Source organism: Balaenoptera physalus, assembly GCF_965194825.1.
Source record: "Balaenoptera physalus genome assembly, chromosome: 4".
NCBI classification, from domain to species: Eukaryota; Metazoa; Chordata; class Mammalia; order Artiodactyla; family Balaenopteridae; genus Balaenoptera; species Balaenoptera physalus.
In genome coordinates this window covers 90,847,120-90,874,747 of record NC_138891.1, presented here as the reverse complement: position 1 = coordinate 90,874,747, position 27,628 = coordinate 90,847,120, and the positions used below count along the sequence as shown (strand labels likewise).

At 39.7% G+C, this 27,628-nt stretch overlaps 1 protein-coding gene across 1 annotated transcript in view; it reads right to left on the bottom strand.

Annotated features, from left to right (window-relative positions):
* MYH15 (myosin heavy chain 15) overlaps window positions 1-27,628 on the bottom strand; it is a gene marked incomplete at its 5' end in the record, with an annotated part of 275,049 nt that overhangs the window by 205,425 nt on the left and 41,996 nt on the right. Inside the window, 5 exon segments of the mRNA XM_082460984.1 lie at window positions 3,957-4,010; window positions 4,014-4,127; window positions 4,734-4,772; window positions 11,991-12,101; window positions 27,081-27,199. Of these exon segments, the coding sequence (XP_082317110.1) occupies window positions 3,957-4,010; window positions 4,014-4,127; window positions 4,734-4,772; window positions 11,991-12,101; window positions 27,081-27,199 (437 nt within the window).

Here is a 27,628-nt window from a genome sequence, read left to right as displayed (position 1 = left end):
GCTGAAATTTTACCCCCCTTCCCACCAGGCTTTCCTAGATTCCTGCAGGCAGAGGTGATCTCTGCTCTTCTGAGCTCTGTGGGCCTTTGTCTGAGCCTTTACTGCATTTATCCTGACACATATTTTTACATTTATTAGACTTACAAATCTCCTATTTGACTGCATACATCCTAAAGGCAAGTGCTATTTATAACAAATGCTTAAGTTTTCCACAGCATTTAATTCAAAGTTTTATAAATAGTAGTGTAGTATTAGGCCTAAAATTAAGGTCCAATATTTTGTGGGCTTTGACATCAGGGGAACACCAGGAGAGCCTCAAATGACCTGATCAGGGGTTTCCCTCCCCATGTTCTACAGTGGGTTAGGTCCTCCAGCCATGCAACATTCTTTATCACGGGAACAGGCACAGAGCCTGCTTATTCTTTTCTTGTCTTTTTAATTTTATTTATTTATTTTTGGCTGCATTGTGTCTTTGTTGCTGCACACGGGCTTTCTCTAGTTGCAGCGAGCTGGGGCTACTCTTCGCTGTGGTGCACAGGCTTCTCATGGCGGTGGCTTCTCTTGTTGCGGAGCATGGGCTCTAGGCGTGAGGGCTTCAGTAGTTGTGGCTCGCGGGCTCAGTAGTTGTGTCTCATGGGCTCTAGAGCGCAGGCTCATAGTTGTGGTTCACGGGCTTAGTTGCTCCGCGGCATGTGGGATCTTCCCGGACCAGGGCTCCAACCCGTGTCCCCTGCATTGGCAGGTGGATTCTTAACCACTGCACCACCAGGGAAGTCCCGAGCCTGCTTATTCTTGAGCAAGGGATTTCAGTTACCTGCCAGCCCATATTCAAACAAGCCAATCACATCCTCCAGTGGGAATCAGTGTCACCTCACCCTATTATTACTACAAAGCCCGGGTCCCACAGCTCTCGCTTTTTCATTCTGCTCCCAAGTGCAACTGCCATGTGGCCTCACATGGCAGGCCATGTCCTCCTCCCCCAGGCTGTGAGTATATGTGACTTATAAGCTGCTGTCAATCTCATCTGTCCAGTGTCAGGTGTCATATGTTCAGCCATTCCCATAACCCTAGGATAGGAATCCCTCTCTCACCACTGGGGTGAGGAGGAAGTGATCAAAACAAGTAGTTGCTAAATACATTTACTTGTTAAACTTTGAAAACGAGTAAAATTTTGGTCTTAAGACATCTTTCCAATTATATCCTCAGTACCTTGAGTGCCAGGATGATGTCTCTGGTTTGTATTTCTCACAACCCTTAGCAGAGTAGGTCCTGAGGTGACTAAAATCTAGGCCCTCAGCAAATTTCTGTTAAGGAATTAATTGATAGGCGAACACTAAGACATACAGGTTCGAGCTTTGGGACCTGCACTGCTTTGCTGTGGGCAACAGTTAGGCAGAAAGTAAGAGTTTTGAGCCAAAAAACACAATGTTATATGTTTAAAGAAAATATTCATGTGCATACAAGGGATAACTAACTAGATATTAATGTGATTCACTTTATAATAAAAACACCAGAATTAGCATATCCAAAGAACTCTACTTGGGAGACAACAACAGTCATTGCCAGGATGCTATCAGGATTTAAATATTTTAGAAACTTCTATGGGATATCTGACACCTTTGACTATTGGCATGTGGAAACATCCTGTTGTCTGACCGTGGATCATTGCATAGAAACAATCACAAGTTATCTGGGTCAAGTCAGACAAATCAGGTGAAAAATGTGACCAAGTTGGTAATACAGTTTGGACTTGAAAACAGTTAAGATGATCAGTATTGAAGTTAATTTTCTCTCAAATATAGTAACAACCTAACAATTTATCCCAATCCCCATCCCATGAGGGACTTTTTCCAAATGGGCTGAATTATTGGAAGAAGGATGTAGCCTCTCAAGGTGACTCATTGAAGGGGCAACAGTTTTTAAACATATAATTTTGGATGTATTTGTTGAAAAAAATAATAAAAATAATCTCTTTACCAATACCTAATGTAAAACCATAAATGTAATCATTGTTAATACTTTGATATGTAAATTATTGATGCTCAAGTTCTAAACAAACTAGAATATTTCAAGTAATGAGATAAGTGTGAGCGAATCCTGTAATATATCTGTTCACTGCATATGTATAGAAGAAGATTACTGTATGTTTGAAGACCAAATTAACAAACTTGGTAAGAAAATACTTTTTTTTAGTTTGATATAAACTTTTTTGTACATGTAAAAGCACAAAACTTACATGTATGAAAATCTCTCTTTTCCTGATATACACACACACAGATGCATTCTATAAGACATATTATATGTATTGATGTATTTTAGTTCCTTTGAACTTTAAAACTTCCCATGATGCATTCTGTTTCAAGGAGTGAGTTTGATCATTAATATTTACTACAAATTTCCTTCACGTACCTGAGCAAACACAATGATCTTTTCAAAATATAGAATCATTTCAAGAAACGTTTTGGTATTCCGCATTTGCCTGACCTGAACACCTTTGAAATCATTCACAGGAAACCAAAGAATTATCTTTTCCTTCTATCATCTGCTCAGTTTTTTTTTTTCCTCATTTTATCATATCAGTAGAAAGTACAACAGGAAATTACATCTAGGTTGCTAGTGTCTTATTTAGAATAACCTTGTCATAAATAAGATAACAGCCTTCAGATCAACTACAAATCAGTAACATTCACAGGGCTATTAGGATCTGAATAATGTCTGCATCCCACCTTCCTGCCTGAACACAGTATCTTGTCATAATCAGAGTAAGTAGATATTATAGGTGACAATTGCCCAAAGTTAAATCTGCCCCTCAAAGGAGCTCCAGTTCTATTGTTTCATTTCTAATTAGGAAACTATAGCTTTAATAATGCCACCAAACATTTACCAGATCATGGTTGGGTCATTATTATCATTATTTTTAATCAGCTCACAGGCTGGTTCATTATTATTTCTTTAATCAGCCTGTCCTCCCCCCAGGAAGTTCACTGGTTATAAAACAAGTAAAATCAATGTGATGTCCACTCCTGTTAGGAATAATGGCTATTATCAAGGGATATTTAGTTTCATCTAAGTCTAACATATAAAATGGGTGGGACAGTGATTGATAAAATCTGGACCCCACAAAGGACAGTGAAAGATCAGTCACCCTTGCCCCTTCCTGACAGGGTTGCTGAGAATCAAATGTGACAGCATAGCATAGCTACCCAGACCTGTGTCCAGAATTCACTGCAATCCATGGCTATACCAAGACACAAGGGCATGTAGCTGCTCACACCCCACCATGCTTGCTCCCTTGGAAAAAGCCACAGGAAAAACCATACTGAATTTCCCCAGCAAATCTGGTTTATCTTTTCCGGAGCACATGGAAAGAGTTCAGAGTAGAGGAACATCATCGAATTCAGAAACCATACACTGCAGCTAATTTACTAATAAGCCATGAAGTACTGTCATAAATTACTTAAACTAACTGGTACTTGTCCAATTAAATGAACAAACTACATCCTTCAAGGTAGCGGCCTTGAGGATTTATGGCAATGGTTTGTTTGCATGTTAATTTGCCAAATTTCGTTAAGCTGCTCTGGGTCTACTCATTCACCTTATGTTAATCAGCCAGGCCCTACAGGGTTCATCTTTTCAGCTCTGTGTTTTTCCAGTCAAGAACAGGACCCTTTTTCATCTCGACAAGCTTCCTCACCCATTAACAGTGGAGGTCATGCGTAAGCAGCAAATGTGTAGCGACAGTGTGAGTTAGAGATGATGGAGTAGGTAACTGACGCGAGAGTTTAGTTAGGATGCCACGGTGCTGCACAAAAAAAAACATTAAGAGAAAATGTGCAGAGCTCTCCTGCCCTATTTCCCGTCCCCTTGACAGAGCCTGGGTCCTGACATGGATCAACATGGCAGGCAGGGACAAGTCTCCTTAAACGAAGATGGATGAGGAGAAAAACACACATCACCTTCTCAATGAGATCTTCGCAGGCTTGCAAGTCCAGGCCAAACTCAATGGACACTCAGTCAATGCCTTCTCTCCTATTTTCCTTTTGCTCCAAAACCAGCATGTGCTGACTGAAGAACTGTTGTAAATTTTCATTGGTAAAATGAATGCAAATTTGTTCAAGGCTGTTATACTTCAAGGCTGTGATTAGGTAGGAAGAAGAGATAAAAATAAAATTGAGAAAATGGTTATTATTGGAGGTGATGGTTAATTAACTTGATTGTGGTGATTATTTCACAGTGTATATGTGCACCAAATCATTAAGTTGTGCTACTTAAATGTATACATTTTTTAATTGTCAAATATACCTCAATAAAAAAATGAAATAAAATTGAGGTCCACTTGGAAAAATGTAAAGAGAAAACCATAACCACTATCATATGTTGGCAAATAGACCCAATAAGTAAAAATAGCACAATTAAATTCTTACCTCCTTCATCTATACCTGCAAACTAAAGATTATAACAGTCAAATAACACTTAACAATACTACAATTCAAAATCATAAAAGATGTCCTTATTTACCTCTATTTAAGGCTGAATTAATTTCTTAACACTATTAACTATAATAATACTGTTATTTGTTACTATTAATAATAGCTTTTTCCAACCAAAGTAACTCTTCAGGTTTGCACAGAATGAATCTCACCATGCTTTGACTAAATTTTCTGAAATTCAATTCACATAGTCTTATCTCCTTGTAAATATACATTGATTTCATTCTTAACAAATATACTTACATTAAGCATCTCAAAACCAGTGATGTCAAGAATGCCAATGAAGATTAGCTTCAAGATGGCAAAAGAGTAAGACGTGGAGATCACCTTCCTCCCCACAAATACATCAGAAATACATCTACACGTGGAACAACTCCTACAGAACACCTACTGAACCCTGGCTGAAGACCTCAGACTTCCCAAAAGGCAAGAAACTCCCCACGTACCTAGGTAGGGCAAAAGAAAAAAGAAAAAACAGAGACAAAAGAATAGGGATGGGACCTGCATCAGTGGGAGGGAGCTGTGAAGGAGGAAAGGTTTCCACACACTAGGAAGCCCCTTCGCGGGTGGAGACTGCGGGTGGCGGAGGGGGGAAGCTTCGGAGCCACGGAGGAAAGCGCAGCAACAGGGGTGCGGAGGGCAAAGCGGAGAGATTCCCGCACAGAGGATCGGTGCCCACCAGCACTCACCAGCCCGAGAGGCTTGTCTGCTCACCCGCCGGGGCGGGTGGGGGCTGGGAGCTGAGGCTCGGGCTTCGGAGGTCAGATCCCAGGGAGAGGACTGGGGTTGGCGGCGTGAACACAGCCTGAAGGGGCTAGTGTGCCACAGCTAGCCAGGAGGGAGTCCGGGAAAAAGTCTGCAGCTGCCGAAGGGGCAAGAGACTTTTTCTTGCCTCTTTGTTTCCTGGTGCGCGAGGAGAGGGGATTAAGAGCTCAGCTTAAAGGAGCTCCAGAGACGGGCACGAGCCGCGGCTATCAGCGCGGACCCCAGAGACGGGCATGAGATGCTAAGGCTGCTGCTGCCGCCACCAAGAAGCCTGTGTGCAAGCACAGGTCACTATCCACACCGCCCCTCCCGGGAGGCTGTGCAGCCCGCCACTGCCAGGGTCCCGTGATCCGGGGACAACTTCCCCGGGAGAACGCGTGGCACACCTCAGGCCGATACAGCATCATGCCGGCCTCTGCTGCCGCAGGCTCGCCCCGCATCCGTACCCCTCCCTCCCCCAAGACTGAGTGAGCCAGAGCCCCTGAATCAGCTGCTACTTTAACCCCATCCTCTCTGAGCAAAGAACAGACACGCTCAGGCGACCTACACGCAGAGGCGGGGCCAAATCCAAAGCTGAACCCGGGAGCTGTGCGAACAAAGAAGAGAAAGGGAAATCTCTCCCAGCAGCCTCAGAAGCAGCAGATTAAAGCTCCACAAACAACTTGATGTGCCTGCATCTGTTGAATACCTGAATAGACAACTAATCATCCCAAATTGAGGAGGTGGACTTTGGGACCAATGATATATATATATTCTTCCTTTTTCTCTTTTTGTGAGTGTGTATGTGTATGCTTCTGTGTGTGATTTTGTCTGTATAGCTTTGCTTTTACCATTTGTCCTAGGGTTCTGTCTGTCAAATTTTTCTTTTTTCTTTTTTTTTTAGTATAGTTTTTAGCACTTGTTATAATTGGTGGATTTGTTTTTTGCTTTGGTTGCTCTCTTCTTTCTTTCTTCTTTTTTATTACTTTTAAAATTTATTTTAATAATTATTTTTTTATTTTAATAACTTTGTTTTATTTTATTTATTTTTCTCATTCTTTCTTTCTGTTTTCTCCCTTTTATTCTGAGCTGTGTGGATGACAGAGTCTTGGTGCTCTGGCCAGGTGTCAGGTCTGTGCCTCTGAGGTGGGAGAGCCGAGTTCAGGACATTGGTTCACCAGAGACCTCCCACCTCCATGTAATATCAAAAGGTGAAAATCTCCCACATATCTCATTCTCAACATCAAGACCCAGCTCCACTCAACGAACAGCAAGCTACAGTGCTGGACATCCTATGAAAAACAACTACCAAGACAGGAACACAACCCACCCATTAGCAGAGAGGCTGCCTAAAATCATAATAAGGTCACAGACACCCCAAGACACACCACCGGATGTGGACCTGTCCACCAGAAAGACAAGATCCACTCTCATCTACCAGAACACAGGCACTAGACCCCTCCACCAGGAAGCCTACACAACCCACTGAACCAACCTTAGCCACTGGGGGCAGACACCAAAAACAACTGGAACTACAAACCTGCAGCCTGTGAAAAGGAGACCCCAAGCACAGTAAGTGAAGCAAAATGAGAAGACAGAGAAACACACAGCAGATGAAGGAGAAAGGTAAAAACCCACCAGACCGAACAAATGAAGAGGAAATAGGCAGTCTACCTGAAAAACAATTCAGAATAATGATAGTGGAGATAATCTAAAATCTTGGAAATAGAATGGAGAAAACACTAGAAACGTTTAACAAGGACCTAGAAGAAATAAAGAGCAAACAAACAATGATGAACAACACAATAAATGAAATTTAAAATTCTCTAGAAGGATCAATAGCAGAATAACTGAGTCAGAAGAATGGATAAGTGAAGACAAAATAGTGGATATAACTACTGCAGAGCAGAATGAAGAAAAAACAATGAAGAGAATAGAGGACAGTCTCAGAGACCTCTGGGACAACATAAAATGCACCAATATTCGAATTATAGGGGTCCCAGAAGAAGAAGAGAAAAAGAAAATGACTGAGAAAATATTTGAAGACATTATAGTTGAAAGCTTTCCTAATATGGGAAAGGAAATAATTAATCAAGTCCAGGAAGTGCAGAATGCCCCATACAGGATAAATCCAAGGAAAAACATGCCAAGACACATATTAATCAAATTATCAAAAATTAAATACAAAGAAAAAATATTAATAGCAGCAAGGGAAAAACAACAAATAACATACAGGGAATCCCCAAAAGGTTAACAGCTGATCTTAGAGCAGAAACACTGCAGGCCAGAAGGGAGTGGCAGGACATATTTAAAGTCATGAAAGGGAAAAACCTACAACCAAAATTACTCTACCCAGCAAGGATCTCATTCAGATTTGATGGAGAAATTAAAACCTTTACAGACAAGCAAAAGCTAAGAGAATTCAGGACCACCAAACCAGCTTTACAACATATTCTAAAAGAACTTCTCTAGACAGGAAACACAAGAGAAGGAAAAGACCTACAATAACAAACCCAAAACAATTAAGAAAATGGTAATAGGAACATACATATTGATAATTACCTTAAATGTAAATGGATTAAATGCTCCAACCAAAAGACATAGACTGGCTGAATGGATACAAAAACAAGACCCGTATATAGGCTGTCTACAAGAGACCCACTTCAGACCTAGGGACACATAGAGACTGAAAGTGAGGGGATGGAAAAAGATATTCCATGCAAATGGAAATCAAAAGAAAGCTGGAGTAGCAATTCTCATATAAGACAAAACAGACTTTAAAACAAAGACTATTACAAGAGACAAAGAAGGACACTAAATAATGAGCAAGGGACCAATCAGAGAAGAAGATATAACAATTGTAAAAATATATGAACCCAAAAAAGGAGCATCACAATACATAAGGCAAATGCTAACAGCCAAAAAACGAGAAAACGACAGTAACACAATCATAGTAGGGGACGTTAACACCCCACTTTCACCAATGGACAGATCAACCAAAAAGAAAATAAATAAGCAAATACAGGCTTTAAATGATACATTGAACAGGATGGACTTAATTGATATTTTTAGGAAGTCCCATCCAAAAACAACAGAATACACCTTCTCCTCAAGTGCTCATGGAACATTCTCCAGGATAGATCATATCTTGGGTCAGAAGTCAAGCCTTGGTAAATTTAAGAAAATCGAAATCGTATTAAGTATCTTCTCCGACCACAACACTATGAAACCAGATATCAATTACAGGAAAAAATCGGTAAAAAATACAAACACATGGAGACTAGACAATACACTACTTAATAACCAAGAGATCACTGAAGAAATCAAAGAGGAAATCAAAAAATACCTAGAAACAAATGACAATGAAACCACAATGATCCAAAACCTGTGGGATGCAGCAAAGGCAGTTCTAAGAGGGAAGTTTATGGCAATGCAGTCCTACCTTAAGAAACAGGAGGAATCTAAAATAAACAACCTAACCTTACACCTAAAGCAATTAGAGAAAAAGGAACCAAAAAACCCCGAAGTTGGCAGAAGAAAGGAAATCATAAAGATCAGATCAGGTCAGAAATAACTGAAAGAGAAATGAGGGAAACAATGGCAAAGATCAGTAAAACTAAAAGCTGGTTCTTTGTGAAGATAAACAAAATTGATAAACTATTGGGCAGATTCCTCAAGAAAAAAAGGGAGAAGGCTCAATTCGCTAGAATTAGAAATGAAAAAGGAGAAGTAACAACTGTAACTGCAGAAATACAAAGGATCGTGAGACATTACTACAAGCAACTATATGCCAATAAAATAGACAACCTGAAAGAAATGGACAAATTCTTAGAAAAGCACAACCTTCAAGACTGAACAAGGAAGAAATAGAAAATATAAACAGACCAATCACAAGGACTGAAATTGAGACTGTCATTAAAAATCTTCCAACAGATAAAAGCCCAGGACCAGATGGCTTCACAGCCAAATTCTACCAAACATTTAGAGAAGAGCTAACACCTATCCTTCTCAAACTCTTCCAAAATATATCAGGGGGAGGAACAAACCCCAAACTCATTCTACAAGGCCACCATCACCCTGATAACAAAACCAGACAAAGATGTCACAAAAAAGAAAACTACAGGCCAATATCACTGAGGAACATAGATGCAAAAATCCTCAACAAAATTCTAGCAAACAGAATCCAACAGCACATTAAAAGGATCATATACCATGATCAAGTGGAATTTATCCCAGGAATGCAAGGATTCTTCAATATATGCAAATCAATCAATGTGATAAACCACATTAAAAAATTAAAGAATAAAAACCATATGATCATCTCAATAGATGCAGAAAAAGCCTTCGACAAACTTCAACACCCATTTATGATAAAAATCCTCCAGAAAGTAGGCAAAGAGGGAACTTAACTTAACTCAACATAATAAAGGCCATATATGACAAACCCACAGCCAACATCGTTCTCAGTGGAGAAAAACTGAAACCATTTCCTCTAAGATCAGCAACAAGACAAGGTTGTCCATTCTCACCACTATTATTCAACATTGTTTTGGAAGTCTTAGCCACAGCAATCAGAGAAGAAAAAGAAATAAAAGGAATCAAAATGGGAAAAGAAAAAGTAAAGCTGTCACTCTTTGTAGATGACATGACACTATATATAGAGACTCCTAAAGATGCTACCACAAAACTACTAGAGCTAATCAATGAATTCGGTAAAGTAGCAGGATACAAAATTAATGCACAGAAATCTCTTGCATTCCTATACATTAATGATGAAAAATCTGAAAGAGAAATTAAGGAAACACTCCCATTTACCATTGCAACAAAAAGAATAAAATACCTACGAATAAAGCTGCCTAAGGAGACAAAAGACCTGTATGCAGAAAACTATAAGACACTGAAGAAAAAATTAAAGATGATACAGACAGATGGAGAGATATACCATGTTCTTGGATTGGAAGAATCAACATTGTGAAAATCACTATACTACTCAAAGCAATCTACAGATTCAATGCAATCCCTATCAAACTACCACTGGCATTTTTCACAGAACTAGAACAAAAAATTTCACAATTTGTGTGGAAACACAAAAGATCCTGAATAGCCAAAGCAATCTTGAGAAAGAAAAATGGAGCTGGAGGAATCAGGCTCCCGGACTTCACACACTACTACAAAGCTACAGTAGTCAAGACAGTATGGTACTGGCACAAAAACAGAAATATAGATCAATGGAACAGGATAGAAAGTCCAGAGATAAACCCACGCACATATGGTCACCTTATTTTTGAGAAAGGAGGCAGGAATATACAATGGAGAAAAAACAGCCTCTTCAAGAAGTGGTGCTGGGAAAACTGGACAGCTACATGTAAAAGAATGAAATTAGAACACTAACACCATACACAAAAATAAACTCAAAATGGATTAAAGACCTAAATGTAAGGCCAGACACTATAAAACTCTTAGAGGAAAACATAGGCAGAACGCTGTATGTCATAAATCGCAGCAAGATCCTTTTTGACCCACATCCTAGAGACATGGAAATAAAAACAAAAATAAACAAATGGGACCTAATGAAATTTAAAAGCTTTTGCACAGCAAAGAAAACCATAAACAAGACGAAAAGACCACCCTCAGAATGGGAGAAAATATTTGCAGACAAAGCAACTGACAAAGGATTAATCTCCAAAATTTACACGCAGCTCATGCGGCTCAATATCAGTAAAACAAACAACCCAATCCAAAAACGGGCAGAAGACGTAAATAGTCATATCTCCAAAGAACATATACAGATTCTCAACAAACACATGAAGGAATGCTCAACATCATTAATCATTAGAGAAATGCAAATCAAAACTACAATGAGATATCACCTCACACCAGTCAGAATGGCCATCATCATAAAATCTGCAAACAATTAATGCTGGAGAGGGAGTGGAGTAAAGGGAACCCTCTTGCACTGTTGGTGAGAATGTAAATTGATACAGCCACTATGGAGAACAGTATGGTGGTGCCTTAGAGAACTAAAAATAGAACTACCATATGACCCAGCAATCCCACTACTGGGCATATACACTGAGAAAGCCGTAATTCAAAAAGAGTCATGTACCACAATGTTCATTGCAGCTCTATTTACAATAGCCAGGACATGGAAGCAACCTAAGTGTCCATCGAGAGATGAATGGATAAAGAAGATGTGGTACATATATACAATGGAATATTACTCAGCCATAAAAGGAAACGAAATTGAGTTATTTGTAGTGAGGTGGATGGACCTAGAGTCTGTCATACAGAGTGAATTAAGTCAGAAAGAAAAAAACATATATATATATGGAATCCAAAAAAAAAAAAAATGGTCATGAAGAACCTAGGGGCAGGACAGGAATAAAGACGCAGACCTACTAGACAATGGACTTGAGGACATGGGGAGGGGGAAGGGTAAGCTGGGACAAAGTAAGAGAGTGGCATGGACATATATACACTACCAAATGTAAAACCAATAGCTAGTGGGAAGCAGCCGTATAGGACAGGGAGATCAGCTTGGTGCTTTGTGACCACCTAGAGGCATGGGATAGAGAGGGTCAGAGGGAGACACAAGAGAGAGGAGATATGGGGATATATGTATATGTGTAGCTGATTCACTTTGTTATAAAGCAGAAAGTAACACACCATTGTAAAGCAATTATACTCCAATAAAGATGTTAAAAAAAGAAAGAAAATAAAAAATAAAAACATGTTTAAAAAAAAAAGAATGCCAATGAAAAACTGCCTTGACAGCTTGGTATCCAGGGCCCTGTTGATACATGACACCAGCCACTTAAACATTCTCTCAGAGATTGACTTAGACAAGGCATCAACGTCATAGGTCACCTGGAAATCACATTGAAAGTATTCCTTCGTCTGACAGCAGTGCTCATTTTGATCCTGGGCATTCTCTATCAGCAACCACCTTCTAGTAAAACCAGCATATTTATCTGTGGTTCTACCTTTATGCTGAATATAAGAGGAAAGGAAGAAAGAAGCAAGGAAGGGAGGAAAGCAAGAAGGGAGGGAGAGAGGTGAAAAGCAGAAGAGAGGTGGGGAACGGAGTTGAGCTAGCCTGGGGTCTCCCTACCCAACACTCCTGTGAGAGATTCGTGTTCCTATCACTAAAGGACCAAATATCCTGGAGTAGTGTGGCAACATGGTCTAAAGCCTTGTTGTTCAAAGTGTGGTCCTAAGACCTGCAGCGTCGGCATCACCTCAGAGATTGTTAAAGATGCCAACTCTTGGCATCTCATCCGAGACCTATTTTTTTTCTTTTTATTTATTTATTTAACACCTTTATGGAGTATAATTGCTTTACAATGGTGTGTTACTTTCTGCTTTATAACAAAGTGAATCATCTATACATATACATATATCCCCAATTCTCCTCCGTCTTGCATCTCCCTCCCACCCTCCCTATCCCACCCCTCTAGGTGGTTACAAAGCACCGAGCTGATCTCCCTGTGGTATGCGGCTGCTTCCTATCTATTTTACATTTGGTAGTATATATAAGTCCAAGCCACTCTCACTTCGTCCCAACTTACCCTTCCCCCTCCCCGTGTCCTCAAGTCCATTCTCTACATCTGCGTCTTTATTCCTGTCCTGCCCCTAGGGTCTTCAGACCAATTTTTTTTTTTTTTAGATTCCATGTATATGTTTTTCTCTTTCTGACTTAATTCACTCTGTATGACAGACTCTAGGTCCATCCACCTCACTACAAATAACTCAGTTTCGTTTCTTTTTATGGCTGAGTAATATTCCACTGTATATATGTGCCACATGTTCTTTATCCATTCATCTGTCGATGGACACTTAGGTTGCTTCCATGTCCTGGCTATTGTAAATAGAGTGCAATGAACATTGTGGTACATGACTCTTTTTGAATTACGGCTTTCTCAGGGTATATGCCCAGTAGTGGGATTGCTGGGTCATATGGTAGTTCTATTTTTAGTTTTCTAAGACACCTCCATACTGTTCTCCAGAGTGTCTGTATCAACTTACATTCCCACCAACAGTGCAAGAGGGTTCCCTTTTCTCCACTCCCTCTCCAGCACTTACTGTTTGCAGATTTTTTGATGATGGCCATTCTGACCAATGTGAGGTGATACCTCACTGTAGTTTTGATTTGCATTTCTTTAATGATTAGTGATGTTGAGCATCCTTTCATGTGTTTGTTGGCAATCTGCATATCTTCTTTGGAGAAATGTCTATTTATGTCTTCTGCCCATTTTTGGATTGGGTTGTTTGTTTTTTGATATTGAGCCACATGAGCTGCTTGTATATTTTGGAGATTAGTCCTTTGTCAGTTGCTTCATTTGCAAATATTTTCTCCCATTCTGACGGTTGTCTTTTTCTCTTGTTTATGGTTTCCTTTGCTGTGCAAAAGCTTTTGAGTTTCATTAGGTCCCATTTGTTTATTATTGTTTTTATTTTCATTTCTCTAGGAAGTGGGTCAAAAAGGATCTTGCTGAGATTTATGTCATAGAGTGTTCTGCCTAAGTTTTCCTCTAAGAGTTTTATAGTGTCTGGCCTTACATTTAGGTCTTTAATCCATTTTGAGTTTATTTTTGTATATGGTGTTAGGGAGTGTTCTAATTTCAATCTTTTACATGTAGCTGTCCAGTTTTCCCAGCATCACTTCTTGAAGAGGCTGTTTTTTCTCCTTTGTATATTCTTGCCTCTTTTATCAAAAATAAGGTGACCATATGTGCTTGGGTTTAACTCTGGGATTTCTATTCTGTTCCACTGATCTATATTTCTGTTTTTGTGCCAGTACCATACTGTCTTGATTACTATAGCTTTGTAGTAGAGTCTGAAGTCAGGGAGCCTGATTCTTCCAGCTCCGTTTTTCTTTCTCAAGATTGCTTTGGCTATTCAGCGTCCTTTGTGTTTCCATACAAACTGTGAAAATTTTTTGTATGTATAGATCTGTGAAAAATGCCATTGGTAGTTTGACAGGGATTGCAGTGAAGCTGTAGATTGCTTTGGGTAGTATAGTCATTTTCACAATGTTGATTCTTCCAATCCAAGAACATGGTATATCTCTCCATCTGTTTGTATCAAGTGGGATAAACCCCACTTGATCATGGTATATGATCCTTTTAATGTGCTGTTGGATTCTGTTTGCTAGTATTTTGTTGAGGATTTTTGCATCTATGTTCCTCAGTGATATTGGCCTGTAGTTTTCTGTTTCTAAGACTGTCCTCAATTCTTTTCATTCTCTTTTCTTTATTCTGCTCTGCAGTAGTTATTTCCACTATTTTATCTTCCAGGTCACTTATCCATTCTTCTGCCTCAGTTATTCTGCTATTGATTCCTTCTAGAGAATTTTTAACTTCATTTATTCAATAATGTTCATCATTGTTTGTTTGCTCTTTATTTCTTCTAGGTCCTTGTTAAAGGTTTCTTGTTTTTTCTCCATTCTATTCCCAAGATTTTGGATCATCTTTACTATCACTACTCTGAATTCTTTTTCAGGTAGACTGCCTATTTCCTCTTCATTTGTTTGGTCTGGTGGGTTTTTACCTTGCTCCTTCATCTGCTGTGTGTTTCTCTGCCTTCTTATTTTGCTTAACTTACTGTGTTTGCAGTCTCCTTTTCACAGGCTGCAGTTTCATAGTTCCAGTTGTTTTTGGTGTCTGCCCCCAGTGGCTAAGGTTGGTTCAGTGCGTTGTGTAAGCTTCCTTGTCGAGGGGACTAGTGCCTGTGTTCCGGTGGATGAGGCTGGATTTTGTCTTTCTGGTGGGCAGCACCACATCTGGTTGTGTGTTTTGGGGTGTCTGTGACCTTATTATGATTTTAGGCAGCCTCTCTGCTAATGGGTGGGGTTGTGTTCCTGTCTTTCTAGTTGTTTTGCATAGGGTGTCCAGCATTGTAGCTTGCTGGTTGTTGAGTGGAACTAGGTCTTAGTGTTGAGATGTAGATCTCTGGGAGAGCTTTCGCCATTTGATATTACATGGAGCTGGGAGGTCTCTGGTGGACCAATATCCTGAACTCAGCTCTCCCACCTCAGAGGCACAGGCCTGACAGCCAGCTGGGGCACCAAGACCCTGTCAGCCACATGACTATCGGAAAGTCTGAGGTCTTCTGCCAGTGTTCAGTAGGTGTTCTGTAGGAGTTGTCCACATGTAGATGTATTTCTGATGTAATTTTGGAGAGGAAGGTGATCTCCACGTCTTAATCCTCCACCATCTTGAGGGTCTCCCCCCATCCCAGACCTATAAATCAGAATTTGTACTCTAACACAATCCCCTCTGACTCCTACACACCATAAAGTTTGAAAAATACTGGTAGAGTAGGTTAGGAATCTCGAATTCCCAGCCCTTGTCCTGCTGCTGCTATTGCTAATAAATTGTATAACCTTTGGCAAGTGACCTAACCTCTCTGGGCTGCAGTCTCTTCACCTGAATTATGCTCTTGAAGATTCTTTCCAGCCTCAGCTTCCACCTTCTTTATTATATTAGTTCCCAAGGCCATTCTCAACTCTGTGCAGGGAGAATGGCAATTTAGTGCATCATTCTGACTCAGATTCTCGTACTGTAAAACTCAGGCTGCATTTCCCCTCCCTGGAGGTGTGTGGCAAAAGCTCTCTCATAACCTACTAGGGAGAGCTCCAACCTCTGTGCCTGATGCTGCTGTACAGATGCAGATCCTGTTGCCATGATGCAAAGGCACTGCTGTAGTAGCAGGTTTCTGATAGACTCCAAGTAGGAGTGACTTTCAGCTGGACAGTCTCAAAACCTGGAAGCAGAATGTGCCCCAATGACTTAACATTTAAAATAGGCCTATTGCATCCACCCTTTTGCTGCCCAGGAGAGTGAACACAGCAGGAGCCAATTTGTGTCTGGTAGTGATTTAGTTATGAGTCACTCACTCCCTGATAAGTTATCTTGAGTCATTTCCACAGTAATCCATAAGCCGGATGGCATCACAGTTTTTTATTATTGGCGTCAAGAGCACACCCGAACAAATAAAGCACCAGGAATGATTTTTATCCTCCAGAGCACTGAGGAAATCACTCTCTGTCTATAGCAGTCACTTTGAAAGTTAAAAAGAACATGACTAACTTGCTCACTCCCTTTTAATTCCCTAAATACTTGAGAAGTGGGAGTGGGAGAGAAACTGGCCATGGGTGGGGAGTAGCAAAGAAACAGGAAGAAAGCCTGAAATTGTAGCAGATGAAGAAATGGATGGTATGATGTGTGTTGAATCAATGAATAAAACTGATAATCCAATATCCTGCTCACCAATTAATCATTTTCATCACTTTCTGTCCAATGAAGGATGACAGAGGTAGGAAAATCTACATGCCCACTTTTCAGGGACTAAATGGACCCATGTCTGAGCTCTTTTTAAAATAACCTCACAGAAGACTTAGATTACTTGGGGGTCGAGAGTATATGATAGAAAAAAACAAAACTGAAAAGAAATGGAGTCAAATAGCCATATTTTTAACCACCTTGATCCCTCACTTTCTCATCTGTAAAATAACAATATTAAAATATTCTTGTCTCATGGTTGTTGAGAGAGGTTCAATGAGACAGTGGATGTAAATATACATAGCACAACATTTGGCACTTAGCATCCAATAAATGTTAGTTCCCCCTTTCCCATCCCTTTTCCACTTTTATCACTTCCTCACCCTCAATCCAGTATTTATTACCCATGTTGCCTTGAGCAGTTAATCGTTCTAAGGTTCACTGTCTTTAACTATAAAATGGAAATGTAAATAAGATCAATTTTGCAGGTTTGCTGTTAGATTAAATAAGCTATCCATACAAAGCACATAGCATAGCACCCATAGTGAGCATTCAATGGCTACTGATTATTACTATTGTTTGATCATTATTAATCTTTTTAAAGTAAAATAACTTATTTCTGATCAGCACAGTTAGAACTCTCCTGGAATCATAAAATACTAGGTCTGAAGAACCTTAGTTCCTGATAATCACGTATAGTGCCTCTCAACTCGGGATGGTACCTTCCCCTAAAGGAGGTGGGCATTTGGAAACAGGGTGGGCATTTTTCCATTGTCATAGTGACTGAGAGTGTTACTGGTATTTAGCACCTTGGAGCAGGAATGCAAAACCTCCTACAATGTGTGGACACGCTCATACACGAAGAATTATTCCCTTTAGATGCCAATCACCCCACCACTAAGACACACAGAAGATTTTAACTTCTTCATGGGGTGCTCAGAGAGATGCAGTATTTGACCAAAGTCCCAGAGTTAGTTAGCATTAGAGCTAGAACTAAATTTTGTATAGCGTGTTAACACTGCAAGAATTTTTGCCATCTTCTGCAATTGTCATCAACAGCATATACATCTCTATTCTTAGCCATGACAATTGTCTCTATAAAGTCAGTACAATTCCTAAGAAAAGAAAAGCCTTACAGTGTGCTTTCTTACTCTGTCTCCAGGAGATGGAAGAAGAGAGAGAGAGAAATAGAGAGAGTGCATGAGCAAGAGGGAGAGTGGGGGAGGGAGGGAGAGGATGGAGGATGAGGGTTTCTTTTCTTTTACTGTTGAATAATAATATATTAGCTTGCTTCACTGATTCCATTATAGTAGAGGCTGGGGTAGTAACTCAGTCCCTGAGAACACAATATTAAAGAGACGAAGGTTTGATTTCAGTCCTCCTATGGGCTCATTAGTTTTACACAGAGCAAGTCCTCTTCTATAATCATAGCGTGTCATGCAGGCATGTGGTGGCGAATGTCTTAAAAGGCAAGAAGCTGCCAAACACCTCTAACCTCACTACCAAGAAATAGCTTAGCTACTTCCTGCTGAGTATGGTTCAACATCAGCTCAATATTTTGTTTATTTTAACATTTATGGCTGTGATTAAATGGCCACTGTCTTGAACGAGCGTGGGTGAGGGGCTGGTGAGCGCAGGGAGCTTCCAGGTGCTGAGTGAAGAGGTGTCTCTGAGGTCTGTAAAGAACAATCAGGGATCAGGGTCTTTCAAGGATGTAACTGTAGACTTCAGCAGGGAGGAGTGGCAACCGTTGGACCTTGCTCAGAAAAGTCTATATAGGGATGTAATGCTGGAAAACTATTTCAAATTGATCTCAATGGTGTGTCAAGTTCCCAAACCAGAAGTCATTTTCAACTTGGTGAAATATTAAGCCAGAGCTGTCTAGAATACATAGGAAGTACAGAATGGCTAACATACACCTCTGGAAAAAAGAAACATAGGCGGATCTTGAAGATAGCAGAGGAATAAGACATGCAGATCACCTTCCTCCCCACAAATACATCAGAAATACATCTACATGTGGAAAAACCCCTACAGAACAGCTACTGAATGCTGGCAGAAGAACATAGACTTCCCAAAAGGCAAGAAAATCCCCACGTACCTGGGAAGGGCAAAAGAAAAAACAGAGACAAAAGAATAGGGACAGGACCTGCACCTCTGGGAGGGAGCTGTGAAGGAGGAAAAGTTTCCACACACTAGGAAGTCCCTTCACTGGTGTTTTGGAACCACAGAGGAGAGCACAGCAACAGGAGTGCAGAGGGCAAAGCAGAGAGATTCCCACACAGAGGATCAGTGCCAACCAGCACTCACCAGACTGAGACGGTTGTCTGCTCACCTGCTGGGACAGGTGAGGGCTGGGAGCTGAGGCTTGGGCTTCAGAGGTCAGACCCTAGGGAGTGGACTGGGGTTGGCTGCATGAAGACAGCGTAAAGGGGGCTAGTGCACTACAGCTAGCCAGGAGGAAGTCCGAGAAAAAGTCTGGACCTGATGGAGAGTTAAGAGACCATTGTTTTGGGGTGTGCAAGGAGAGGGGCTTCCTGTTCCATGTGCCCACAGATGGCAGAGCACCGCCTAAGTGAGCTCCAGAGACAGGCATGAGCCATGGCTAACATCTTGGACCCCAGAGGCAGGCACAGACCGCTATTACTGCCACCACTGCCACCAAGAATCCTGTGTGCAAGCACAGGTCACTACCCACACCCCTCCGGAAGCCTGTGCAGCCCGCCACTGCCAGGGTCCCATGATCTAGGGTCACCTTCCCTGGGAGAACACACGGTGCACCTCAGGCTGTTGCAATATCATGCCGGCCTCTGCCACTGCAGGCATGCCCCGCATTCCAATTATGACTACCATACCCCTCCCTCTAACCAGCCTGAGGGAGTAAGAGAGCCCTAATCAGCCACTGCTTTAACCCCTCCTCTCTGGGTGGGGAAGAGATGCCTGAGAGCGGCCTACACACAGAGGTGGGGCCAAAACCAAAGCTGAACCCCAGGAGCTGTGCAAACAAAGTAGAGAAAGGGAAATTTCTCTGTGCAGCCTCAAGAGCAGCAGATTAAATCCCCGCAATCAGCTTGATAAACCCTACATCTGTGGAGTACCTGAATAGACAACAAATGTTCCCAAAATTGAGGCGATGGAATTTGGGAGCAACTGTAGCCTTGGGGTTTGCTTCCTGCGTTTGATTCGTGTTTGGTTTTATGTTTATATTATCTTAGTTTTTAGTGCTTGTTTTCATTGGTGGGTTTGTTTACTGGTTTGGTTTCTCTCTTCCTTTTGTTTTTTTCTCTTTTTGTGAGTGTGTGTGTGTATGTTTCTTTGTGTGATTTTGTCTATTTAGTTTTGCTTTTACCATTTGTTTTGGGGTTCTGTCTGTTCATTTTTTTTTCTTCATTTTATTCCATGCCATGCAGTTGGCATGGTCATGGTGCTCCAGCTGGGTGTTGGGCCTGAGCCTCCAAGTTGGGAGACCTGAGTCCAGGACACTGGACAGCCAGAGACCTTCAGAGTCCTTCCAGTTCCATGTAATATAAACTGGTGAGAGCTCTCCCAGAGATCTCCATCTCAACATTAAGACTGAGCTCCACCCAATGGCCAGCAAGCTCCAGTGCTGGAAACCCCATGCCAAACAACTAGTAAGACAGGAACACAGCTCCACTCATTAGCACACAGGCTGCCTAAAGTCATAATAAGTTCAAAGACACCCCAAAACACAACACCAGATGCGGCCCTGCCCACCAGAGGGACAAGATCCAGCCACACCCAAAAGAAGACAGGAACCAGTCCCCCCCACCAGGAAACCTACACAACCCACTGAACCAACCTCACCCACTGGGGACAGACAAGAGAAATAAGAGGAACTATGAACCTGCAGCCTGCAAAAAGGAGACCACAAACACAGTAAGTTAAACAAAATGAGAAGACAGAGAAATATGCACCAGATGCAGAAGCAAGGCAAAAACCCACCAGACCAAACAAATGAAGAGGAAATAGGCAGTCTACCTGAAAAAGGATTCAGAGTAGTGATCGTAAAGATGATCCAAAATCTTGGAAATAGAACGGAGAAAATAGAAGAAATGTTTAACAAGGAACTAGAAGAACTAAAGAGCAAACAAACAATGATGAACAACACAATAAATGAAGTTAAAAATACTCTAGAAGGAATCAATAGCAGAATAACTGAGGCAGAAGAATGGACAATGACCTGGAAGATAGAATACTGGAAATAACGGCCACAGAGCAGATAAAGAGAAAAGAATGAAAAGAATTGATGACAGTCTCAGAGACTTCTGGAACAATATTAAATGTACCAAATTTTGAATTATAGGGGTCCCAGAAGAAGAAAAGAAAAAGAAAGGGACTGAGAAAATATGTGAAGACATTATAGTTGAAAGCTTCCCTAATATGGAAAAGGAAATAATTAATCAAGTCCAGGAAGCACAGAATGTCCCACACAGGATAAATCCAAGGAGAAACACGCCAATACACATATTAACCAAACTATCAAAAATTAATTACAATGAAAAAATATTAAAAGCAGCAAGGGAAAACCAACAAATACCATACAGGGAATCCCCATAAGGTTAACAGCTGATCTTAGAGCAGAAACTCTGCAGGCCAGAAGGGAGTGGCAGGACATATTTAAAGTGATGAAAGGGAAAAACCTACAACCAAGATTACGCTACCCAACAAGGATCTCATTCAGATTTGATGGAGAAATTAAAACCTTTACAGACAAGCAAAAGCTAAGAGAACTCAGCACCACCAAACCAGCTTTAAAACAAAAGCTAAAGGAACTTCTATAGGTGGGGAAAAACAAGAGAAGAAAAAGACCTACAAAAACAAACCCAAAACAATTAAGAAAATGGTAATAGGAACATACATATCAATAATTACTTTACATGTAAATGGATTAAATGCTCCAACCAAAAGAAACAAACTGGCTGAATGGATATAAAAACAAGGCCCATATATATGTTGTCTACAAGAGACCCACTTCAGACCTAGGGACACATACAACCTGAAAGTGAGGGGATGGAAAAAGATATTCCATGCAAATGGAAATCAAAAGAAAGCTGGAGTAGCAGTTCTCATATCAGACAAAATAGACGTTAAAATAAAGACTATAACAAGAGACAAAGAAGGACACATAATTATCAAGGGATCAATCCAAGAAGAAGATAAAACAATTGTAAATATTTATGCACCCAACAAAGGAGCACCTCAATATATAAGGCAAATGCTAACAGCCATAAAAGGGGAAATTGACAGTAACACAATAATAGTAGGGGACTTCAACACCCCACTTTCACCAATGGACAGATCATCCAAAATGAAAATAAATAAGGAAACACAAGCTTTAAATGACACATAAGACTAGATGGACTTAATTGATATTTATAGGACATTCCATTCAAAAACAACAGAATGCACTTTCTTCTCAAGTGCACATAGAACATTCTCCAGGACAGACCATATCTTGGTCACAAATCAAGCCTTGGTAAATTTAAGAAAATTGAAGTCATATCAAGTATCTTTTCTGACCACAATGTTATGAGACTAGATATCAATTACAGGAAAGCATCTGTAAAAAATACAAACACATGGAGGCTAAACAACATGCTACTAAATAACCAAGAGATGACTGAAGAAATCAAATAGGAAATCAAAAAATACCTAGAAACAAATGACAATGAAAACGCAATGACCCAAAACCAATGGGATGCAGCAAAAGCAATTATAAAAGAGAAGTTTATAGCAATACAATCGTACCTCAGGAAACAAGAAACATCTCAAATAAACAACCTAAACTTACACCAAAAGCAATTAGACAAAGAAGAACAAAAAAAACCCAAAGTTAGCAGAAGGAAATAAATCATAAAGATCAGATCAGAAATAATTGAAGAAGATATGAAGGAAACAATAGCAAAGATCCATAAAACTAAAAGCTGGTTCTTTGAGAAGGGAAGCAAAATTGATAAAACATTAGCCAGACTCATCAAGAAAAAAAGAGAGAAGACTCAAATCAACAGAAATAAAAATGAAATGAAAAAATGAAAAAGAAGAAGTAACAACTGATACTGCAGAAATACAAAGGATCATGAGAGATTACTATGAGCAACTATATGTCAATAAAATAGACAACCTGGAAGAAATGGACAAATTCTTAGAAAAGCACAACTTTCTGAGACTGAACCAGAAAGAAATAGAAAACATATACAGCCCAATCACAAGCACTAAAATTGAAACTCTGATTAAAAATCTAACAAACAAAAGCCCAGGACCAGATGGCTTCACAGGCGAATTCTATCAAACATTTAGAGAAGAGTTAACACCTATCCTTCTCAAACACTTCCAAAATATAGCAGAGGGAGGAACACTCCCAAACTCATTCTACAATGTCACCATCACCCTGATAACAAAACCAGACAAAGACATCACAAAAAAAGAAAACTACAGGCCAATATCACTGATGAACATAGATGCAAAAATCCTCAATAAAATACTAGCAAACAGAATCCAACAGCACATTAAAAGGATCATACACCATGATCGAGTGGGGTTTATCCCAGAAAACCAAGGATTCTTCAATATATGCAAATCAGTCAATGTGATACACCATATTAACAAATTGGAGGATAAAAACCATATGATCATCTCAATAGATGCAGAAAAAGCTTTCAACAAATTTCAACACCAATTTATAATAAAAACTCTCCAGAAAGTGGGCAAAGAGGGAACCTACCTCAACATAAAAAATGCCATATATGACAAAAGCACAGCCAACAGCATTTTCAATGGTGAAAAACTGAAACCATTTCCTCTAAGATCAGGAACAAGACAAGGGTACCAACTCTCACCACTATTATTCAACATAGTTTTGGAAGTTTTAGCCACAGCAATCAGAGAAGAAAAAGAAATAAAAGGAATCAAAATGGGAAAAGTAAAACTGTCACTGTTTGCAGATGACATGATACTATACATAAAGAATCCTAAAGATGCTACCACAAAACTACTAGAGCTAATCAATGAATTTGGTAAAATAGCAGGATACAAACTTAATGCACAGAAATCTCTCTCATATCTATATACTAACAATGAAAAATCTGAAAGAGAAATTAAGGAAACACTCCCATTTACCATTGCAACAGAAGATAATAAAATACCTAGGAATAAACCTGCCTAAGGAGGCAAAAAACTTGTATGCAGAAAACTATAAGGTACTGATGAAAGAAATCAAAGACGATACAAACAAATGGAGAGATATACCATGTTTCTGGATTGGAAGAATCAACACTGTGAAAATGCCTATACTACCCAAAGCAGTCTACATATTCAATGCAATCCCTATCAAACTACAATGGAATTTTTCACAGAACTAGAACAAAAAATTTCACAATTTGTATGGAAACACAAAAGAAGGGAATAGCCAAAGCAATCTTGAGAAAGAAAAGTGGAACTGGAGGAATCAGGCTTCATGACTTCAGACTCTACTACAAAGCTACAGTAATCAAAACAGTATGGCACTGGCAGAAAAACAGAAATATAGATCAATGGAACAGAATAGAAAGCCCAGAGATAAACTCACACACATATGGTCACCTTATCTTTGATAAAGGAGGCAAGAATATACAATGGAGAAGACATCCTCTTCAATAAGTGGTGCTGGGAAAACGGGACAGCTACATGTAAAAGAATGAAATTAGAACACTCCCTAACACCAAATACAAAAATAAACTCAAAATGGATTAAAGACCTAAATGTAAGGCCAGACACTATAAAACTCTTAGAGGAAAACAGAGCAGAACACTCTATGACATAAATCACAGCAAGATCCTTTTGACCCATCTCCTAGAGAAATGGAAATAAAAACAAAAATAAACAAATGGGACCTAATGAAACTCAGAAGCTTTTGCACAGCAAAGGAAACCATAAACAAGAGAAAAAGACCACCCTCAGAATGGGAGAAAATATTTGCAAATGAAGCAACTGACAAGGAATTAATCTCCAAAATATACAAGCAGCTCATGCAGCTCAATATCAAGAAAACAAACAACTTAATCCAAAAATGGGCAGAAAAGCTAAATAGACATTTCTCCAAAAAGATATACAGATTGCCAAGAAACACATGAAAGGACGCTCAACATCACTAATCATTAGAGAAATGCAAATCAAAACTACAATGAGATATCACCTCACACCAGTCTGAATGGCCATCATCAAAAAATCTAGAAACAATAAATGCTGGAAAGGGTATGATGAAAAGGGAACCCTCCTGCACTGTTGGTGGGAATGTAAATTGTTACAGCCACTATGGAGAACAGTATGGAGGTTCCTTAAAAAACTAAAAATAGAACTACCATACAACCCAGCAATCCCACTACTGGGCATATACCCTGAGAAAACCATAATTCAAAAAGAGTCATGTACCACAATGTTCCTTGCAGCACTATTTACAATAGCCAGGGCATGGAAGCAACCTAAGTGTCCATCGACAGATGAATGGATAAAGAAGATGTGGTACATACATACAATGGAATATTACTCAACCATAAAAAAGAAATGAAATTGAGTTATTTGTAGTGAGGTGGATGGACGTAGAATCTGTCATACAGAGTGAAGTAAGTCAGAAAGAGAAAAACAAATACCGTATGCTAACACATATATATGAAATCTAAAAAAAAAAAAAAAAGGTTCTGATGAACCTAGGGGCAGGACAGGAATAAATACACAGACATAGAGAATGGACTTGAGAACACAGAGGGTGGGAGGGGAAGCTGGGACGAAGTGATAGAGTAGCATTGACTTATATACACTACCAAATGTAAAATAGATAGCTAGTGAGAAGCAGCTGCATAGCACAGGGAGATCAGCTCAGTGCTTTGTGACCACCTAGAAGGGTGGGATAGGGAGTGTGTGAGGGAGGTGCAAGAGGGAGGGGATATGGAGATATATGTATACATATAGCTGATTCACTTTGTTATACAGCAGAAATAACACAACATTGTACAACAATTATACTCCAATAAAGATGCAAAAAAAAGAAAAAACCAACCATTTATGGAGCACCTACTGCTTGCAGGGCACTGTGCTAGTTGCTGAGGTACTAAGATGAATTAGATACAGTCCATGGCCTCAAGGAACTCCGATTACCACAGAGGACAAAAATGTAAGTAAATTATTCCCATAGAATTGGTATTACAGTAGAGGAAGAATTATTGATTTATAGAGTAAGCTGAACTAGGAAATTGATTTTGACTACTTGTTGAACTGTTTTAAATAACATAGTCACACCAGATGCCTTAATAAACCAAAAGAAAGAGAGTTTATTGTAGTCAAAATAACTGTCTTCTATCACAAATTTTCACATTTGTCTATCTCATTTTCAGATTTAAGATTCAGAGTAAGACAGTCTAAGCGTCACCTGAATACTAGCTGTGTGTCCTTTGGAATGTTATTTATGTTCCCTAACTCTTGGTTTCCCCAACTGGAAGAAACATAAGTTAAGTATCCCTGCCCTACTTACCTCTGAGTATTGTTGTAGGAATGGAAGGAGATAATATGAATGCTTTATACATATTATATGTGATCAAACCACTTTCACTTTCCAGAACGACTACATTTCTCAGGCCCTCTGTAGCTAAGGAGAGAATCTGACTAATTCTCACCAATAGAATATTAGTAAAGGTGATATCACTTCTAGCTCCAAGCATTTAAAGTGGGTGTACTTTCTTCACAAATCATCTTTTCCCCTGTGCAGCAACATGGGAGGCCATGCATTCCAGATGGCCTAAGTACAAAATTGAAGAAGGCGGTCCAATCTGTATTGGACTTGGTATGAGTAAGAAATAAATGCCTACTTTATTGTCACTGAGATTTTACTGTGTGTGTATTACTGCAGCATGGCCTATCTCATACTAACACATAACAGATGTAAATTATTATTTTGAAATGCACTAGCATACTTAGATGGTCTCATTACCTGGCAGCTCTGGGACTGTCTATTGCAAAGCCTCAGAATCAGCAGTCCTCAGAGCACTTGTTATTCTATAGTTAAAACATTCTCCTGAATACTGAATAAAACCAAATGACCTTCCATCTCTCACTTCTATTCTCATTGTTCCCCTCTCTTCAAATGCTAACTTCAGCATATGTTCTGAAACTCTTAATGAATGTGTCTGATTGCCTAAAAAGTCAATATTCCAAATAGGTGATAGATGTCAATTTGCCAATTCTATTCATGTCAGAAACCAATAGCTTTAAAAACTTCTTAGCTGGACAACAAAGATGTTGATTACAACAAGTAAAGGACTTGTCTGCATCTGCAAAGAGACTTGTTACCTAAGGGAAAACTGTCCAAATGGTATATTTCAGACTAGAAAGACTCAACACAAGAGCATTTACTGTGGTGTGCATCACAGATGAAAACATTTGGAATACTTATCAAAGTCACTTTTTTATAGAAGTTCTTGTTGCAAACATCATCAGAAGTTGAAAAATACACAAATACTATATATCTACAATTATTACAAGATCATAGAATCGTAATGCTCTGGAAATACCTTACCTGTTCTACATTTTGACCTCTAGTAACATATTCATTACCAACTTGGATTCTAGGATGGATCAAGCCCTTCACCAGCTCAGAGGAGTTAACGCCCATGAGGAAAGCAGCTTTGTCAGCATCTGGTCAGAAGAAAGGAAGGAAAAGAAAGGAAGGAGGGAGGGAGAGAGAAAAAGAGAAGGAGGAAAGTGGGGAGGGGGAGAGAGGAAGGAAAACACTATTAAAATTCATTCTACTATAGCCCAATAGACTACCCAGAAGATGGAAGGATGGTTTGTTGAGAATGATATAGCAAGGTAGATTGTAGTTTTGAAATAAATGCATGAATTCTAAATGTTTAAAAGCCTCTATTTCTTGGAAATGCAAATCAAAACCACAATGAACTACCACTTCACACCCACTAGAATAGCTATAATCAAAAAGACAGACAATAACGAGTTTTGGTGAAGAAGTGGAGAAATTGGAACCTTCATACGCAACTAGAATATAAAATGGTACAGCTGCTATAGAAAACCATTTGGCAGCTACTCAAAAGTTAAACATAGTTACTA